This window comes from Mustela erminea, chromosome 6, assembly GCF_009829155.1.
Source record: "Mustela erminea isolate mMusErm1 chromosome 6, mMusErm1.Pri, whole genome shotgun sequence".
NCBI lineage: Eukaryota > Metazoa > Chordata > Mammalia > Carnivora > Mustelidae > Mustela > Mustela erminea.
In genome coordinates, this window is record NC_045619.1 from 19,398,716 (window position 1) to 19,420,357 (window position 21,642).

The 21,642-nt window shown below is 39.3% G+C and overlaps 1 protein-coding gene across 3 annotated transcripts in view; it reads left to right on the forward strand.

Moving 5' to 3' along the window:
* The window catches only part of GNPTAB (N-acetylglucosamine-1-phosphate transferase subunits alpha and beta), a 76,344-nt gene that overhangs the window by 15,152 nt on the left and 39,550 nt on the right, over window positions 1–21,642 (forward strand). For 2 of the 3 annotated variants that reach the window (XM_032346597.1, XM_032346596.1), the window contains exons 2-4: window positions 12,241–12,326; window positions 20,141–20,260; window positions 21,199–21,240. In XM_032346597.1, coding sequence (XP_032202488.1) covers window positions 12,241–12,326; window positions 20,141–20,260; window positions 21,199–21,240 — 248 coding nt within the window. Of the gene's footprint in view, window positions 1–2,442; window positions 2,475–10,223; window positions 10,228–12,240; window positions 12,327–20,140; window positions 20,261–21,198; window positions 21,241–21,642 lie in introns of all 3 variants that reach the window. The other variant, XM_032346599.1, reaches the window with a different exon arrangement.

The following is a 21,642-nucleotide window of genomic DNA, read 5'->3' on the forward strand; positions in this document are numbered from 1 at the left end:
TTTTTTTTTTTTTAAGATTTTATTTATTTGACAGAGAGGGAGAGGTCACAAGTAGGCAGAGAGGCAGGCGGGGAGAGAGGGAGAAACAGGCTCCCTGCCGAGCCGAGCAGAGAGCCTGGGCTCGATCCCAGGACCCTGAGACCATGACCTGAACCGAAAGCAGAGGCTTAACCCACGGAGCCACCCAGGCGCCCCTTATGCACCTATTGTAATCATATGATTGTGTGTGTGTGCGCGCCTGTTGATGTGATGGATTACATTAACTGGTTTTGGAATGTTGAACCAGGATACAGAAATTCATATCTAGAAAATATACCACTTTGCTGTGGTAAATGATTCTTTCTATACATTGTTAGATTTGATTTGATAACATTTTATTGAGGATTTTTACATCTCTTCACGAGAAATATTGTTTGTAATATTTTTCTTCATAGAATGAATTAGGAAGTTTGTTTTCTGGAAGAGATTGTAGAGAATTGGTATTATTTCTTCCTTAAATGTTTGATAGAAATCATTAGTGAACCCATCTGGGGCTGGTGCTTTCTGTTTGGAATGTAATTAATTATTGGGCCAAATTCTTTAATAGGTATATGCTGATTCAGGTTATCTGTTTCTCGTTTGAGCTTTGGTAGATTGTATCTGTCAAGGAATTGGTCCATTTTATTTAAGCTGTGAACCTGTAGTCTTAGAGTTGTTCATAATGTTCCTTTATTACTCTTTTGGGAAGAATATTGTAGTGACTTACTTCTCTTTTGAGTTATTGTTGTAAAACTCAAATAACATAAAATTTGTCATTTTAACAATTTTTAAGTGTACAACTCAGTGGCATTAATTACATTTTCATTGTTGTGCAACCATTACCACTATCTATTTCCAAAGCTTTTTCATCACCCTAAGCAGAAACTCTGTAACCATTAAGCAATAACCCCATTCACCCCATGGGACCTGGTAACCTCTGTCCGTACAGATTTGCCCATTCTGAATATTTTATATCATGAGCATTTCGTATAATACTTCTTTACTTGTTCTGGCAGTTTCTGCTTGTTTTTCAGTGCTTCTTAGGCGGGTGGGGGGATGAGAGATTGCTTACTCTGCCATTTTGATGACATCTTGCTTCAGACTGATAAGTTTTGATAATTGCTTTTTTCACATAATATTTTATCAAACACTTTATCCTTTAATATTCTTTATGCTCCACAAAGGAAGATACTTTGTTTTGGCCATTGCTGAATCCTCAGAGTCTAGAATGGTACCACATAATATTTATTGAGTTACTGAATTAAGTAACTAATTTTTAATAATTATTTGAAAATAAGATTTAAAAAAAAAATTTCCATTTATTTGATGAGAGAGGGAGAGAGCAAGCACACAAGCAGGGGGAGAGGCAGGGAGAGGGAGAGGAAGAAGCAGGCTCCCTGCTGAGCGAGGAGCCTGATGGATGTGGGGCTTAATCCCAGAACCCTGGGATCATGACCTGAGCTAAGAAACACACTTAACCGACTGAGCCACCTAGGTGCCCTGAAAATAAGACTTTTTTTTAATAGCTTCGTAATATTTGTTTGACTGTACTTTATTTTCCTGATTACCTATTGTTTAATTATTAGATACTATTTTCAGGTTTTATTTTTATAACTAATAATGGACGTTATTGTATTTACGCAGGTCTTTGGGTACATCTGTGATGATTTCCTTGGCATGTATAAATCAGAAGTAGAGATAGCCAGAACAAAAGACATTTTGTGTGGTCCTTTGATACATAATGCTAACTGCCTTTCAGGAAAGGGGAGATTTTTTAAAAATGACTTTGCAGCTATTTAAAAATCTATAACATACTTTTCAACGAATTTATGATTTTTATGCACTTGTGACTCAAAAAAGAGATCTCTTCTCGGTGTATTTAAAAAAATGTTTTCATCTAGTGAATAAATAGTATGAGATAAAATTTGTTTGTTGATAGCAGTGAGCGGAGTATCACAAGCAGATGTTTTGTAAGACTATCTCATTTCACTAAACTTATTTATTTATTTATTTGAAATATATAGTTCCTTTTTTTTTTAAGATTTTATTTATTTATTTGACAGAGATCATAAGTAGACAGAGAGGAAGGCAGAGAGAGAGAGAGGGAAGCAGGCTCCCTGCTGAGCAGAGAGCCTGATGTGGGGGCTCAATCCCAGGACCCCCGGATCATGACCTGAGCTGAAGGCAGAGGCTTTAACCCACTGAGCCATCCAGGCACTCTTAAACTTTTTTATTTAAATTAAATTTTTATTTAATTAAATTTACCAAAATAAAATTAAAAAGGAAACCTTCATTTGACTAGTTTTTGTTCCTGGTTTAATAGTTACAGTGGAAATAGCAGGTTCAACTACACTTTTATTCATATTTTGGTTATATTTTTCACATGATATATTGTAATTATTTGTCTTATATTTGTCTTCCCAGCAAACTGTGAGCCCTTTGAGAGGCTAAATAAGGTCAGTGTGTTTTCATAGTCTTAATATCTCATATTTTCTATTGTACTTTGTGGTTGTCAGAATATTTGGATATATATTTGCTCACTTGTTTTTTTTTAACAACCCCTTGTAGGATAAGGTATTTCTTAAATTTTACATTTGGCACTTATGTTTAAATGACTTGTCTAAAATCACAAAACTGGGGGCTCCTGGGTGGCTCAGTTGGTTAAGCAACTGCCTTCTGCTCAGGTCGTGATCCTGGAGTCTGGGATCGGGTCCCACATGAGGCTCTCTGATTGCCAGAGAGTCTGTTTCTCCCACTGTCCTCTCTCCTCTCATGCTCTCTCTCTCATTCTCTCTCTCTAATAAATAAAGAAAATCTTAAAAAAAAAAAAATAAAATCACAAAACTGGGGCTTCCTTGTATGACTCTTGCTTAACTTTAAGGATTGTATAACCATAACATGATCCAGGGGAAGTTTGTGCAGTGATGAAAGTATTCTCTAATTCTGAACTGTCCCAAACAGTAGCGACTAACCCTGTGAGTGCTTGAAATGTGGCTGGTGTGACTAAAGTACTGAGCTTTTTATTTAATTTTATTTAGTCTTTTTTTTAAAATTTAAGATTTTATTTATTTAACAGAGACACAACAAGAGAGGGAACACAAGCAGGGGGAGTGGAAGACGGAGAAGCAGGTCCTCTGCTGAGCAGGGAGCTTGTTGGGGGGGGCTCTGTCCCAGGACTCTGGGATCATGACCTGAGCTGAAGGCAGACGCTCAATGACTGAGCCACCCAGGCACCCCTATTTAGTCTTAATTTAGATAACCATAGTGGCTAGGGTATACCATTTTGGACAGGTCTAAACTCATAGGTAAAGAAACTTTACCATGACGTTATAGCAGAGATTGAGACGTTGGCTTGCAGAGTAGAGTACTGGATTTAAAGTCCATCCTATACAATTCTGTGATTCTATAAACTCTGACCAGTAAAACTCTGACCAGAGTTTTATAAACGCTGGCCAGTAAAACAGGTAAATCTATGTATACCCAAAAAGTCTGCTTGAATACATTTTGAAAATATCTTTGGTAGGCTTTTTTTGTTGTTGTTTTGTTTTACTTTTACTTTTATTTAAGTGTGGTTACAGGAGTTTTTTTTGTCCCCCCCCCCTCGAAATAATTTTTTTTTTTTTAAAGATTTTATTTATTTGTCATAGAAAGAGAAGCGAGAGCAAGCACAGGCAGACAGAGTGGAAGGCAGAGTCAGAGGGAGAAGCAGGCTCCCTGCGGAGCAAGGACTGCCCGACGTGGGACTCGATCCCAGGACGCTGGGATCATGACCTGAGCCGAAGGCAGCTGCTCAACCAACTGAGCCACCCAGGCGTCCCTAATTTTTTCTTTTTTTTTTTTTTTTTACAATGAACTGTCAAAGGTTTAACGTTTTTAATTCTACTTTTTAGTATGATTTCCTTCATTATTTTGCTCCCACCCCCACTATCCCTGTGGCAAACAATTCTCTCCCTTTCTTTGCTCCTTTTTTTTTTTTTTTTTTTTTAAGATTTTTAAAAATTTATTTGTTTGACAGACAGAGATCACAAGTAGGCAGAGAGGCGGCAGAGAGAGAGGAGAGAGGAGGAAGCAGGCTCCCTGCTGAGCAGAGAGCCTGATTCGGGGCTTGATCCCAGCACCCTGGGATCATGACCTGAGCTGAAGGCAGAGGCTTTAACCCACTGAGCCACCCAGGTGCCCCTCTCTGCTCCTTTATTTTCTTAAAAATCTCAGTTTTGTGTCCTGGGAAAAGGAGAGAGATTTTATTAAGCTGTCATGATTAACCCTGTCCTTGACTATTATTTTTCCTGTGAGTCATCTCTTTTATTCTGTACTCATTTGGAAGCTGAACAGTAAATATTCCTTAATCATTTTATACTAGTAAATAGTCCTTAACATGGGTATCAGCTCCTTGAGGACAGAGGCCTGATTTCCCTTTTGTGCTCTTTAAAATGTTCAGCAAATACATGATGTGTGTCTAATTCTCTGAAGGATTCAAAGAACGTAGGAATGGTCTAGAAAAGTGTTTTTGAGTTTAATTAATGTTTGAATAAATAGTGGTCATGCTTCTTGGGTTTGGATCATTTCCTTTATGTGAAATGGGGGAAATCAACCCAGTTTTAATAACCATTCAAATCCTAATAAGAAATGGGTTAATTACTTATTTTAGTCACTTTGCTAAATGCTATAGACTGAATGGTTGTGTCCTCTCAGAATTTATATGTTGAACCTTATCTCCAGTGTGACAGTGTTAGCAGCTGGGGGAGGGATTAGGTCACGAGGCTGAAAATTAGTGCCCTTATAAAGAGACCCCAGAGAGCCTCCTTACCCTCCTGCCATGTAAGATGACACAAGGAGAAGGCAGTCTGAAACAGAAAGTAGGCTCTCAGCAGACACTCAGGCTGCTGGTACCTCGATCTTGGCCTTCCAGTCTCCAGAATTGTGAGAAATATATTCCTATTGTTTACCAGTCTATGATACTTTGTCATAGTAGCCCGGATGATGATGATGATCTTCATCATCATTGACTTCCTGATTGGTATCAAGAAGAGGAGAGTTAGTAGAAAAGATAAAGCCTAGAACATCTGTAAGATATCTTGGTCTCTCTTGTAATGCCTCTTAATGAAAATTTTGTTTTCAGGAACTGTGAAGAACATGTTGTAATCTAGGACTATTTTAAACTTCTTTTTTGGGGGAATATTATAAACTTCGAGTATCATTATTAGTGTGTGAAAAGCTCCGTCATTGCTACTTAGGGTTCTTACTGTGAGGTTGGAAATTTTTATAGTACCCTGTGAAACAGTACAGGGTACCAATGTCACATTCTTTTTTTTTTTTCACCTGATTTTTTTTTTTTTTTCTTTAGAGTAGGCTCAACACCTAGCATGGAGCCCACCATGGGGCCCTGAACTCAAAACCTTTAGATCAAGAGTCAGTCACTTAACTGACTGAGCTACCCACATATCCTGCATGTCTCATTTCTACACTTGGAAAATTGAAAAAGGGCATTTGCTTTTACAGAGAGTTTTATACCCTTGTGTGCTTAGCCTCCTGTTGTCTCTTTGTTAACTCTAGCCTTTAGCTTTTACCTTGAGTATCCTGGAATGAATCCAAAAGCAGAAAGTCCTGTCAGCTGTTCCAGAATGTTTGCCTTATGAAACTGGTAGCCATATTTATTCAATCTAGAAGGTTTATTGGTTTTGTGCTAGGCACTGTGCAAGGTTCTGGGAATAAAGATTAGAGATCAAGTTTTTGGCTTTGAGTTGTTCAAAGAGGTTTAGACTGATACATAAACAGGTAAAGATATTGCAGGATGAACACGTGAACAGCTTGCATGGAAGTATTGCTGTACAGCCCTGTATGATCTGCACATCTTATTTATTCATCAGAATAATTATGTAACATACATGGCATTCCTACCTTCATTCTACAAGGGAAGAAGCTGAGAATCAACAAATGCCCTAGGTCATTTATTAATAAGCGTCAGATTGAAACTCATGTCTTCTGATTGTAAATCTTGTGATCATTGCACTGTACACCAGTTCTCTTCTGATAATTACCTTCCTCTTTTCCTTAAGCGGGGAATTCTTCTGATACAAAGGATTATGAGGCTTGTATCTCAGTAACTGTTATTCTTACACAGGCATGCATTTGAACTTGTTCTAGGATTGTAAAAATCTTCAGCCAATGCATGTACCAGTTTTATAATTTTAAAAGTTTATCATCCACAATTTTTAGTATTTGTTTGCACGAGCCAGTTAAAGAAAGGATTGTTAGACATTCTAAAAATACTGGGGGCAAAACAAATTTATTATGGACTATGGTCATTTTTAAACATGCCAGGGAAAGAGATCTAGGTCATTGAATTAAGGATGATAAACATAACCAGTTTTGGTATTGGTTGAATGACCACATTTATAAATGTACGTTTGACAAAGCTGGCTCTGTGTAAGCAAGCATCAGAGGAGCTCAGCCTGGATGAAGTTAAACAGAAACATGAGCTCTGGGGTTAGGTCGATTCACATCTCAGCCCCATTACACACTGCTATGTGGCCTGGGGCTTCTCTTTGGGCAATGACCCATTGCAGTGCCTGCCCCACAGCTAGTACCTTGTTGCAGGGATTCAGTGGGGAGGAGAGGAGCACCTGGCTTGATGGTGCTTGGTGAAGGTGGGAATGTGCCCCTTCTCTGTGATCAACACATTAAGACTGACTGGCTGCAATTTGTAAAAAAAAAAAGAAAAAAAGAAAAAGAAGAAGATAGAAACAAAGAAAGAAAACAGAAAAAAAAAAAAAAAGACAAAGACCAAAAATTGATCTTGAGTGCTTTGAATGCCATGATTATTAAAAATGGAGTCGTAAAAGTGATATTTTAAACTAGTAGAATAAACTACCTTTAGATGATTTTTTTTTTCTTTAGATGATTTTTATATATTTGTCAGAGAGAGAGCACACGCAGAGGGAGAAGCAGGCTTCCTGCCGAGCAAGGAGTCTTATGTGGGACTCGATCCCAGGATCCTGAGATCATGACCTGAGCTGAAGGCAGACACTTAACCAACTGAGCCACCCAGGCATCTCTAGATGATTTTTATAATTGTTAATAATACATTGCTTATGTGGTATTTCAGAGTTCATACAGTATTTTAGTAAATAGTATTCTAGTTCATGTGTCTTAAGTTTTACCATCAAACCACTTTTAATAAATGGCAGAAAAAAATAAATACTCTGAAAGAGAATAGTGTAGAGAGGTGTGTGTGGAGGGGGTGGGAAGGATAGTGCAAAATGGCAAGTAGGAAATTTTTTTTTTTAAGATTTTATTTATTTATTTATTTATTTGACAGAGATCACAAGTAGGCAGAGAGAGAGGAAGGGAAGCAGGCTCCCTGCTGAGCAGAGAGCCCGATGAGGGGCTTGATCCCAGGACCCTGGGATTATGACCTGAGCTGAAAGTAGAGGCTTTAACCCACTGAGCCACCCAGGTGCCCCAAAGAATAGTGTAGAGAGGTGCGTGTGGAAGGGGTGGGAGGGATAGCGCAAAATGGCAAGTAGGAAATTTTTTAAAGGCCAGCGTTTTGTCTATAAAAATCACATCAGTTTTCTGGTTTTTTCCATAAACATGCTGCAGTACTATCAATGTAATATTTTAAATGTTTTGCCATTATAAATGATGGTTCAGGAAGATATGCTTTGTTTACGCCTGTGTTAGACTTTTTTTTTAATGCATGTCAAGGGAGAATCACTGTCCTACTGGAGCAACACAACAGACTGATGAAATACATTTTGTACTTAGTTCATAGTTGAGGAAATTGAGTACCCACAGTTACACAGCTACTAAATAGAAGAACTGGGAGGTTCTCTATTGGAGGTATCCCGTGTCCCAAGTCTCTAAACCCAGTCTTTTTTTTCTTTAAGAGTTTATTTATTTGGAGAAGATAAAGTGTTTACATGAGCAGGGGGAGGGGTAGAAGGAGAGGAAGGAGCAGATTCCCCACTCAGCAGGGAGCCCAGAGGATGCAGGCTCAATTCCAGTGCCCTGGGATCATCTCCTAAGCCAAAGGCAGATGCTTAGCCAACTGAGCCACCCAGGTGCCCCTCCCCCAAATCCAGTCTTAATGCTACTCCTGCTGTAACCAGATAATACTTATGAACAAGAAGATGGTATATAATGAATAGTGCCGGGTATGAGTTGATAAGTAGAATTGTAAGTAGTTCTGTATCCCCAAGCAGTTTATAACTTAATTGGTCTGACAAGATGCTTCCATGAAGGGGAAAGTAAGTAATGATAAAAAAGCGAAGGGATGCAAGGCAAGAAATGTTAGAGGGCCATGAGTAATTGATTTCCAAATAAGCAGTAGAGATGAAAGTTAAGTTCTGAGGAGGAAGCGTTTGGGTTGGGCTGAAGAATATGGAAAGGCTTTGTGGACGGAAAGGGGCTTGATTTTATAGTAGGTAGTATTTCTCTAACCTTTTTCTTCTGGTCTTTTGTTTATTGCTAATAATGGCTGAAAACAATATCTCATTGTAAGCTTAGGTCTATTTTGGCCTTTTTGTTGTTTGAAAGTTATTTATATTTATATAGTTTACCCCAGAATAATTTCATAGTGGCTCATTCAAATTTCTACTCTTTCCTATGCTATCCTTGATAGTGTAAGAAAATGATCTGGCACTTGTGCTCAGATGATTTTTCATTTCATTTACAAGGTTCCTTTTTGATCCCCGTATAGCACATTACTTATTTACTTAAAGAGTTTAGCAAGACTTCCCTAATAGGGTATAGTTGACAGTTGGGATTAAGCAGAAAGGGCAAACGGTTGTGAAGGAGGAAGATCATGTTTCATTGTTGATGGGTTGAGGACCAGGTATAAGAGACCCAGAGGAGGCTTGAAGACAGGAGAAGAAGAGACATGGTGTCCCAGTGCAGTTGATATGATATGTGGGTTCAGGGAAGAAACTGTGCCTGTCATGGTGCCAGCTGTACAGCCCTGCACCTCCTTCTGTCATATACTCTTAGGGGTGGAAGGGATTTCAAGGAAATTTGGTCAGACCCCATTCATAAAATGTAAAACAGATGTAGAAACAACCTAAACAGACTAGAAAACTTACATAAGGTCTCATAAAAGTGACAGAACTGGGATGAAACCCTGTGTCTCCTGAATCATAACCAAGCATTCCTACTACCTTCTCTGAAGTGTGCAAAACTCTTGGCTGATAGAAGAGGAGAACATTCCTAAATGTGATAGATAAGGACCCTTTGCTGCTGCTATTCTTTCTAATACACGAAAGTTGTTTAGAGATGGTGAGATTAATTAATATCTGATGAAGGAAAGCACATTGTGTCAACGTACAGTACATCAGCATTTCTCAGCCATTTGTGAAGTATGCCCTTCCTGATATCTTCCCATCTTCTGGATAGCACTATGAGCCAAGAACAATGATACTCAATTTTATTTATTGTGGTTTTTTTAATAAAAATAATGTACTAGTTGTCCTTTTGCAGCTACATAGGGATATTGATGGAGAATCACTTCTGTTTTGAATTCAGTAAGTTGATCCAAGTCAATACAATATGTTATTAAAATAAATATACTTTATTTAGCAAAGATGGTATTTTATAGCTATATGTCTGCCATGGGGTTTGGTGTTATGTGTGATACTGCCATAGAGCTCATTCCCCTGTTCTTTTGGAATTTCCAGTCCAGTTGGGAGGCCAGTTATATGCACACACAGCCTCAAATCTACCATGACTAAAATGGTAATCCCACCAGTGCTCATCCCCACTACACCTGTTCCTACTGTGTCATTAAGTGGCCCCACTGTCTCTTCAGTCACTCATATTAGAAATACTGGAGACCTAGTATCACCTCGCCTCTCTTCCCCTTCTTCACTCCCTCACCCAGTCTGGTAGCAGATCCCTCTAACACACCCTTGGTACCCCAGCTGAACTGTCAGCAGACATCTGTTCATCCTTTAATACTACTAACATTGCTTCTTGAGGAGAATCTTTAAGTGTCTTCCTAGATGAGGTGTTCTTTCTTCAGTGCAGTTGTTGGCAGTAAACTTCTCTGTTAATCATTGGCTGTATAGTTTGTTCAAGTCAAGGAACTTACTTTATTTCTCTTTAAAAATCCAGTACAAGGTATATTAGACCCTCAGTTTTTAAATCAGTACATTGAGTGATGGGAGGATTATTAGTTGAATTTGGGGTGTTTATAAAGCATTCCAGCGAAGTAAGGTTGTCAGGATAGACAGAGTTTAGATATTGAAAACCTGAATGCTGTGCAAAGAAAAGAGCAGTTATAGCTGAGCACATGGGTCCACACGGCCTCCCCTGTAGCCGCATGTCATCACATGACTGCATTCTGGCCATTGAAAACAGAAGTGGTAGGTGCCCCTTCCAAGAAGGTTCCTTAATGGAGGGGCATATCATTCCCTAGCTCACCTTTCTGCTGGCTGGAATGAAATCTAAATGATGGGCGTTCCCATGGTCATCTGAATGTACCCCGGGCCATGCATCCTATGGTTTGCACAGTAGGAAGCTAGAAGTCTTGCCAGGAAGGGGGCATTCCAGGAAGAGGAATGAAATGAAAGGATGCATTTGAAAGTCAGATAGAAAAAGATGACCTGGAAAAGGAGATTGAAAAGGAGTCACCAGAGTGATGGGAGGAAAGCTAGGGAAGTGGTTCAGAAAAGAGGAACTGGGTAGCAGCTACCCAGTTGAGTAAGAGAGAGATGGGGAGCATGTCAGTGGATTCCACAACATGGAGGCCTTGGTAAGACCCCAGACATGGTAAGGGCAGAAATGGTTTTGGAATGGCTGAAGGGTAAATGGAGCATAGAAGAAGTCTCTAAAGAAATTTGCCCTTGAAAGAGAATTTCAAATAGAAGGAACAACTGGCAGAGGGTGTGGAGTGAAGGGAAGGTTTTTCTGAGAGTACTGTAATAAGCTGATGAAAATAGTCCTATTGTGAGGAAATGAGAGAACAGACCAGGTCTTGAGACAGGTTGATGAGATCCAGAGCAAATGGACAGAGATGGGGTGTTTGCAAGGAGGAAGGACACTTCACCTCTGGTGAAGGGAATGAAGAAGAATATGGGGCACATGTGTTGGTGGGTTTACAGACTTGGGGTGCAGACATGAGGGAGCTCCTCTCTGGAGCTTTCCATCTCTCCTTTCTTTAGCAAGGTCATCAGCTGAAACTTGGTAGACAGTAAGGCCATCACTCCAATATCTCCTTATAGCTTTCAGTCTCTTCCTTATAGCTTTGTTCTGTGCTGTGAGGAGATTCTCCCAAGGTTTGGATGGACCATGTAGCTGCCTGAAAATCCTGTAGTGCCTCTGCTTCCCATGGTACATAGGGCACAATAGTTAAGACACAGTTTCCCTTCTCAGCCCCATTCTCTCCACTTACTAGCTATGCTCCTACCAAAGCCAGCTGCCCTGTTGCCCTGAAACCACTCACCCTTGCTGCTTTTCAGCCTTTGAACATGTTCTTGCAGCTCTGTCCCTTTCTCCCTACCTTGTGAACTCATTTTGTAAGACCTAATTCTCATATTGGGTCCTTAAAAAATTTTTTTTTAAGATTTTATTTATTTATTTGACAGAAAGAGATCACAAGTAGGCAGAGAGGCAGGCAGAGAGAGAGGAGGAAGCAGGCTCCCTGCTGAGCAGAGAGCCCAATGCGGAGCTTGATCCCAGGACCCTGGGATCATGACCTGAGCTGAAAGCAGAGGCTTTAACCCACTGAGCCACCCAGGCTCCCCTAAATTTTTTTTTTTAAGATTTTATTTATTTATTTGACAGACAGAGATCACAAGTAGGCAGAGGGGCAGACAGAGAGAGACGTCAAAGCAGGCTCCCTGCGGAGCAGAGAGCCCGATGCAGGGCTGGATTCCAGGACCCCTGAGATCATGACCAGAGCCCAAGGCAGAGGCTTAACCCACTGAGCCACCCAGGGGCCCCCCTTTTAAATTTCTTTGATGCCCCTCCTCCCACAGGCCATTAACTATAGCTTTTATTTCTATATCTGTATAACTATCCTTCTATTGTAGTTTTTATATCTGGACTGAGCACAGTGTATGGTGTGTATATATATATATATATATATATATATGGTAGGCAGTGGGTGAATGGATGAATTTTGATTTCTTTTCCTGTTCCTTTAGTGATTCTTAATGAAATTAAAATGAAACAAAAATTCTTAGTATTTGATGCAGGGTAAACATTTTTTCCTTTTTTTTTTTCCAGGTGGTTCTGGAATGGAGCCGGGATCAATACCACGTTTTGTTTGATTCCTACAGAGACAATATTGCTGGAAAGTCCTTTCAGAATCGGTAAGAACAGATCAGTTTCGGAGAGCTGCTTCTTTGGACTTGAAGTGATGAGTCATGAGATCACCCTTGTTTTAAATATAGGAGTTGAAGTTGAAGGGATTTTTCCAAGTGTAGATAGGGTTTAACCTATTCAAGACCACTTCTATCTGAAGGAATCCTCAAATTTTATGACTGAAAAATCCGATTCCCAAAGAATAGTCCTGCCTTGCAGAGTTAGTTACATGATCTCATTTATCATTGCCCCAGTTCTGTGAAGTAAAGGTAATTCCATCCCTCTGCAGGATGAGGAACCCAAGTGGCTCCCCTGGCCAGTATTATTCTTTTCCAAGTCCCGGCCTGTATTCTTCTGTTGACATCTTCTTTGACTCTGTTAACCAGGGCCAGTCCCGTGGAAGGCACCAGACTAACCCCTCACCCAGCCCTATGATCACCACATCTTGCTCTTCACTGTGAGCAGCAACAAATAACCTCATAGGTTGGGTCTTTTTCTCTTTAATGCCAAGAGGCTTCTTGGTGCAGCCACTCTTGGATGCTACCTTCAACCTTTCTTTTCCTTGGAGATTTTTTTCCACCCTCAAAAAAGCAGACCTCAGAGTGGAATCAATCTTTTCTTACATCCTCCTTTCTTCCTGCAGCTAAAATGAACTGCAGTCTCCTTTTTGTTTTAATTATTACTTATATTGTTTCATATAATAAAAGCAGTTTATGTCAGTGGTTGAAAACAGTTCAAATAATACAGAAAAATAAAAGTTTATGCTTCTGTCTGTTCCATTTTTAATTTACCCTGATCTAGAGGAAGCATTATTAATGAATTTTGGTTGTAGATTCTTTGGGTAATCATCATTCTAACTTTAAAAAAATAAATGGAGTTCTCTCCTTTTTTATTTACTCATTTTATGCAGTACTTATTGACTCTTTTCCGTTCTAACAGTGCACAGTGAATCATTACAGGGCAAGGAACCATAGGTGACCAGAACAAATGTGGGGCAGCTCTCAAGGGTAGTTAACCCCACAAAAGTCTAAATGTCAAAATCCTCCTTGATCTGACTGTCCATTTCCCCCTGAGGATAGTTCTCATAAATCTTTCCCTGTGCTCTCACTGAACCGGAAAACCTAATGAAACTATAAGTGACTACAGTTGGTATCAGTTGGCACACCCGGACAGTTTCCTGAGAACCTCCAGACTACATCACCAGTTGCTCTGGAGCCCTTCCCCACTGCTTGGAAGCACTTCCGTGTCCCTCTCTTCACTCTATATGAGTGCCTTGTGGTTTCTATCGAATAAGTGGGTTTTTAATTTACTGTACTAATTGGATGTATGTACTGTTACAGTCATGAGTATTTTAGGGAGGAAGGGCTAAGGGATTTTTTGATTGATGTTAAGCTTTACTCTTTGCTTCGTGCCTTATGTGTGAATGACATCCCAGACTTTGCTCCTTTAACAAAAAATGAGTCTTTGAGTCTTCCTCTCTTTTAGTCACTGAGATATAACTCTGCAGTAAAGAATTGTGTAGTCCAGTGGGGAGAATGGCATGTTAAGCAAATAATTCGTGAAGTAGGGAAACTAGGCTTTTCTCTTAGGATCTCTCTCTCTTTCTTTTTTAAAGATTTTATTTATTCACTTGAGAGAGAGAGCATGAGCAGGGGGTGAGGCAAAGGGAGAGGGAGGAACAGATTTCCACTGAGTAGGGGAGTCTGACGTGAGGCTTGATTCCAGGACCCAGAGATCATGACCTGAGCCAAGGCAGACACCTAACCATTTGAGCCACCAGGCAACCCTTTTAACAGCTTTTAAAAACAGTTTTCAAAGACACTAGGGATCTGTGAAATCAAAACTATTTTTTATAACAATACTAACGTCTTCTTTGCTTTTTTTTTTTTTTTTACTGTGTTGACATTTGCACTGATCGTGTAAAAGCATTGATGGGTAAAACTGCCACACCTTAGCATGAGTCACTATATTCTTCACTACCCCACATTTACATGGGTAGGATAAAAGCTAGCTTCACTTAAAAGTGTTCACGATGAAGCAGTAAAAGTTACTAATTTGATTATATCTTGATCCTTTGACCACACATCTTTTTAATGTTCTTTGTAATGAAATGCACCTGACTGTTTGGTGATTATCTTGAGGAAAAGCCCTGTGTGATTGTTTGAGTTGCAACCTGGACTAGCCGTTCTGTTTCATGGAACACCATTGTCATGCAACCTGGACTAGCCGTTCTGTTTCATGGACCACCATTGTCATAACTTGAAAGGACAGATGGCAGTATTATTACTCAGACTTGGTCATTTGGCAGATATTTCTTGACAGTGAACAAAGCAATTCTGTCTCTTGAAGGAAGAGTAGTGGTATTCGTTGCCAGTGATAAAATTTGAGCTTTCAGGTGAAAATAAGAATTTGGGAAATCTTGTTTCTACTATTGTAGGCTTAACAGATTCACAGTATCATAAAGACTTATCTCTTTAGATCTGTGGCATTGTCCAAAAAAATTAACAATTGTTAATATTGTAGAAAAAAAAATGAAAGAAATACGGCACCATTTAGCAGATCTGCATTAACTCACTGAGCTCTTATTTTCCAGATAACTAATACATTGTTATAGGATTATTGTTACAGAGGTTACAGAATCTTGCATGGGTAAAAAAGCCATTCAAAGTGCAAGAAGGACCAATGGATTTCAGTGGAAAAGCACAAAAAGCTCATTAATGTAGCTTCATATTCCACATTGCCACTAATTTTTAAGCAACTACCAGTTACTTTGGTGTAGGACCAGAGAGGAAAACCCACTATTACCTGAAAAAGCTGTTACTACTTTTTTGAAGATTTTATTTATTTGAGAAAGAGAGAGTGAGCAGGTGGATAGGGCAAAGGGAGAGGGAGAAGCAGGCTCCCCGCTGAGCAGGGAGCCCCACGCAGGGCTTGATCCCAGAACCTTGGGATCATGACCTGAGCCAAAGGCAGATAGATGCTTAACAAACTGAGCTTCCCAAGGGGCCCCCATGAAAAGGCTAAAATACAACTTTCCTTTCCAGCTAAATATCTGTATGAGCCTGGGTTTTCATTATATAGTTCAACCAAAACAACACGTGGGAGTAGATTGAACATGGAAGATCTGAGGTGCTCGCTCTCTTCTACTAAGTCATTAAGAGATTGGCAGAAATGTAAAACAGTGCTTCTCTTCTTGCTAAATTTTTTTGTTGTTTTGGAAAATATTGTTATTTTCATTTAAAAAGTTGTTCATGGGGTGCCTGGGTGGTTCAGCCCTTAAGCATCCTGCCTTTGACTCAGGTCATGATCTCAGGGTCCTGGGATCTAGCCCCATGTCAGACACTCTGCTCAGTGGGGAGTCTGCTTCTCTCTCTCCCTCATCCTCTCTGTTCTCCCCCTCTCTCTCCAATAAATAAATAAATAAAATCTTTTTAAAAAGTTAATCATGTTAACATGTGAGGAGGTTTTTTGTTTTAAAATGAATATTATAGGGAAGGCTGGGTGGCTCAGTTGGTTAAGCGACTGCCTTCGGCTCTGGTCATGATCCTGGAGTCCCGGGATCGAGTCCCATATCAAGCTCCCTGCTCGACAGGGGGTCTGCTTCTCCCTCTGACACCCCCCCCTAGTTCTTATGCTCATTCTCTCTCTCACACTCTCTCTCAAATAAATAAATAAATAAAATCTTTTAAAAAAAAGAATATTTTTAACGTGTTTTATTTTCAAATATAGCAAATATGAATAGTTACAACCTATAAACAAAAGCCTTTTGGGTTCTTAATAATTATTAAGTGTGAAATGAATAATTATTAAGTGTTCTTTAACATAGCAGTTCCCAAAACTTCAGTGTGCAGCAGAATCCCATGGAAGCTTCAGAAAATGCATTCCAGCCCCTGCCCCACCTCCCCACCCCCTGCTGGGTTTCTGAGTCTGGAGGTCTCAGAGGGGCCCACAGAATTTTCATTTTAACAAGTTCACTGGTGACACTGAAGCTGCTGGTCTGGTGACTACACTTTGAGAACAATTCATTCGTGGATTCTTAATGAAATCCAGTTTTCCTACTTTGGTTTCATTTTAGCCAGTTTTCCTAAGAAAAGCTCAAAATGGCTTTTTTTTTTAATTGTCTTTTTTTAATCAAATATTTATCAAGCACCTACTCAACCTACTGTGCCTTATGCTGGGCTCTTGCTGACGGTGCACACTTGCAGAAATCACTGTCCTGAAGGAGCTTCAAAACTTTAGAAGGAAAAGTAGCTGTAGAAAATTCACATATGGAGGTCAGCAGTTTTAATCAAACATTCTTGTTCTCTTTCTGAAAAATTTTGTGTATGTGTGTTAAATATTTCTCCTCCTAATTTTAGACTGCATTAAAATATAGTTTGAGTTTTATATAAGGATATTTCGAAATTACCTAATTTTGAAGATGACAAGTAAATGCATCATATATAACATCACGTGTTCTGATATATTTTTAAAATACCATAATATTTATAGGAAATTTTCATTATTTTGCTAGTTTCTCTGCAAGTCTTTTTAATATTATTAGAAATGTTTAAAACAAAGTTCTATATGTCATTAAGAAGTAAATATGTAAATGATCTATTGCTACTAATTTTGTGAGGCATTAAGTCAGTCTGGGACTAGTCTAGTCATCTCTAAAATGTAGGTATTAGATTAATTAAGTATAAAATCTTTTCCAACTCTTTGGAGCTAAGGTACCATTTAAGTTTTCTTATCTATTTTATAAAATGTAGAAGTAAGGGGCTACATTCATAATGTCCTTTATATGTCATAGCGCCTGTATACTCACTTAAACTAAACTGATTAAAATAAAAGCTGTATTACTGTCACTGTGGCTTTGGTTCTGAGTCATAGGTGACTTACTTAGTCTTCAGCTCTAAGATAAAGGCTTTCTTTTCATCTGGAAACTAAGATATAGTGGTCTCGTGGTTAGAAAGAAAGACTCAAACTCACTGTGGCTATGTCTAATAGTAGAAAAACAACTGACTCACTGACCTCGGGCAGATCACACGATCTCCTAGTTTGTTTGACACCAGAGAATTAAATTGATCGTATAATACAAGCTTACTAGAGCCAGTACATAAAACCATTATATACTTAATTTTTTCCCCATTTGAACATGTATGGATATTTCCTCATTCTATTAAAAAATTTCTAATAGCAGATAATTGCTTGAAATTGCTTGTACAGGATAGCTTTGGAATGTGCAATCCTTTTTTTTTTTTTTTTTTATTTAATCTTCGGGAAGAAAACCCTTAAAAAATATGTCACCAAAGTAGTTTTTTCAGATTAATTTTTGGTCGAAGCTATTGGGAGTGAGATGACCTTGGATAATTTAGGTGTGGGCAATGCAAGACATTTCTTTTTAATGGAAAAGACTGATATATATGTTGAGAGAATGAACTTTATTTAGCCAACAAGTATATGTTAAATCCCACTCATGTACCAGACCTTATTCCTAGGCATCTCGTGATGACCAAGAGGAACTCATTTACCCTCATACAGAACTGGCACTTTAGTGGGGAAGGTTTTTTTTTTTTTTTTAACTTAAGCATGTGAACTACAACCTGTATATAAACAGTTATCATTGTGGATTTCTGGACTGGCAGTATTGCTGTACCTGGGAACTTGTTAGATATGCAAGTTCTGGGGCCCCACGCCAGACCTAATGGGTCAGAAACTCTGGGTTGGAGCCTAACAATCTGTTTTACAAGCCATAAGGTGATTCTGATGCCTACTAATGTTTGAGAACCATTGGTATAATAACTGCATAAAAGACCTAGCTGAGAAAGCTTTCACTTACTGTTAGGGTGAGGAGAGAGAACCTGAAAATATAGGAAAGAGAGGAAGTTTTTTTGTTTTTTGGTTTTTTTTAAATTTAATTTTATTTAATTTTCTGTGTGTGTGTTCCAAAATTCATTGTTTAGAGGAAGAGAGGAAGTTATTAATGCAACAGGGCACAAAATTTATGGTACCACATCTGCTCTAGAAATAGTCTATCTAGTGGAAGATAGACATGCATAAAAACTAGTACAACATAGCGTGCTAAGGATTCCTTAGAGTACAGAGTATAATGGAAGCTGCATGGGAAGCAGTACATTCTCTTTGTGGGAGGTGAGGGAAGAGGGCGATCGGGGAAGGAGGAAGTGGTTCAACAAAGCATGAAAAAAAAAGGATATTTTAGGCAGAGGGAGAGGCATGTTTAAAGGCACAAAACCTTGCAAGTCTTACTTTATTGGGGTAAACGACCGGAGTGTCTAAAGCACCAGGTGTAGATTATGACATGGTTTAGATGTTATTCTGCAGACAGTGGTAAACATTGTCAGGAGGGTTGGTAAATGTTCAGTTTTCACATATAGCTGAGTATTAGGTGATTCCTCATTTTTCCCATGAAGCTCTGGGTCCCTGGTTCTCCTTTGACCTTCATCTTCTCTTTTGTTCCTCCCTTTTCTCCCCTTGTCTCTGCCACTCTGGCCTTTAGCCCCTTGAACATGCCAGTGAGGTATCTGTTTCAGAGCATTTACACGTGGTGTTCCCATTCTCTGAACCTTTCGTCCCCCAGTTATCCACATGGCTTGCTCTCTCACTTCCTTCACATCTTTTTTTTTTTTTTTTAAAGATTTTATTTATTTATTTGACAGAGAGAGATCACAAGTAGGTAGAGAGGCAGGCAGAGAGAGAGAGGAAGGCAGGCTCCCTGCTGAGCAGAGAGCCTGATGTGGGACTTGATCCCAGGACCCTGAGATCATGACCCGAGCCGAAGGCAGCGGCTCAACCCACTGAGCCACCCAGGCTTGCCTATGAGTCATGATGAACTCCTGTATCATAGGTCCAAAATAGACCTGAAAGATGGGGGAGTTTTGGTCTGGTTGGTAAAAGAAAGGGAAAGACAGCTTTCAGCAGGGGTAAAACTTGAACAAACACTAACACAAGACCTAGGTGAGATAGTCAAGAATTAGATGCCTGCCTGAGTGCTTATTTTGAGGAAAATATAATAAGAAACTTAAGTCGGGCAAGTTCAGGAAGGTCTGTGCTAGTGTCTCATATATATCATTGACTCATTTAACAATTACTGAGCTGCTCTGTGTGCTCAGCACTTTTCTAATCGATTGGGTACTTTAGGGAACAAAACAGAAAGCTTCCTGCCTTCTTGGAGCTTACATTCTGGAGGAAGGACACACACAGTTACCAGTGTAGGTAACAAGTCAATTATTTAATATGTTAGAAAGGTGGTCAGTGCTATGAAGACAAGAAAAAGCAGGGCAGGGGAAGGAGAGGGCTGGGCTGGGAGGGGCAGGACTTGGGGCAGCGGGGAATAAGGAGTGCTGCGGCATAAAACAGGGCTGGGAAAATAGAACTGGGTCATCGTTAGGGAATGTTGGATAATTCCCTTTTTGGTAATTTTATTTAGCTTCTAATTTCTTTTCTGTTTGGCTACATTTGTATCTCAGCACCCTTGTTTGCTAAACTGAGCATGTAGGAGTATAAACTGAGTTTCCAAGATCTCCTGACAATCTTAAAGTGGAGTGATGGCAGCCTCTTCGCGGGGTGGTTGTGAGGAGTAAATGGTGCAGAACTGCATAGAGATCTGCATGCATCTTGCAGAGAAAGTTCTCAACAAATAGTCTCCTAGCACCAGTTTGAAACATGCAATTTTATGATATGGTTGGCTGGTTTGATTACCTTTTCATTGTTTTGGGTTTTTTTTTTTCCATAACCTTTGAGTTTAAACCCTTTTATACTCTTATTCCCAAATGTATTGGAAAAATGCATGTAAGCTGGAAGACCTGTGGGTTTGCCCTAGGCTCTGTCTGCCGATGCCGATCGATGTGGTTTATACCTGGGTGAATGGCACAGATCTTGAACTACTGAAGGAACTACAGCAAGTCAGAGAACAGATGGAGGAGGAGCAGAAAGCAATGAGGTAAAACTGATTCTTTAAAAACAAAACACACACTGTTCTGAGTACAAGTAACAGTGCATTTCAGAAGGAAAGGTGATTTTCACAATGCTGTCCAAACAAAAATCTGGTAACATTGCTAGCCCCTCTCATTGCTAGCCCCTCTCAAATTCGTGCCATTAGAAGATGTTGTCAGTCATGTATCCAACCCTTGTTTCTTGGTGCCCAAGGAGAACTCAGCCACTTTAGTGGCATCCTGGCCTCACTTTGTAAGATGGCCATTTTATGACTGTGCCACTCTAGTGATGCCTTGCTCTCTGAGAGCCCTAAAGGGAAAGGAGCCTCCCAAGAAAGCCCTGGACTTCTGCTTACTCAGGCTGAGTCCCAGGTGTCATACCTTCATGAAATAAGGTGTTTGTTATTCAGCATAACTACATGGTAAGAGCTGTTAATTCCCTGGGAAAGGTACAATGCCCTTGAATGGAGAGCCTTTAGAGCTAGGGATCTGGCTGATTTTTCTTCCTTTCTGATTCCTTAGCAGTATTTGTTGAGAATTTCTCCATTCATTTCTTTGTAAATGTTAATGGGTGCTTCCCAGTTGCAGGTAATTGGCCAAGTTATACTGCAACAAATTGTCTCTTTCTCTTTGCATTAGAGGAATTTTATACCTTCCCAGTGCATGAAAATGACTTTGGCAACCTGATTTTACTAGTAAAATGTAGAAGCTTGTATGTCAGCTTTTTCAGTTATTGTGGAAGGTATGTGATGGTAATAACTTGAGTGTATTTCATTGAAACTTAAAATTTTATATATCTTAAATGTTGTAAGCATTATATTTCTTAACCTACTGGTTAGTTCCAGGGGAGTAACCAAGAAAATCAATGTTGTCAGTAACCTCTTGTTCACATTTAGGGCTAGTACTAGCCTATGCATATGTAATGAAATATATTTGCTTTCATTAGAGAAATCCTTGGGAAGAACACAACGGAACCAACTAAGAAGAGGTAAGTGTGTTGATTCTCCTCAGGAATAGAGGTTGAAATGTTGAAGTAAAACTTCCAGGTTCTAACTTGTTTTTGTTGAATACACAGTATTTTATATTTATTGTCCCTCTTCAATCCCTCATCTGCTAGTTTTTGACCCCCAAATTAAGTGCTTCCATTAGATGGAAAATCTAACAGTGCCAAAGGCATAGTTGATTGAGAACTCTTACCCAGGTTGTACCTAATCAAAGCTTTATCGTTTCTGATAGATTAGGTTTCTGGATGTTAAGGTTTTTCTTCTCTGTCGTTTTCATTAATCTCTCTGGGTTTTCTTTTCTCTTGGTACACTTAAAGTATGACTTAGACCCAGTGTTTTCACTAATTTATTTCCTTGAAAAAGCTGTCATAATGTGGCTATTGTGA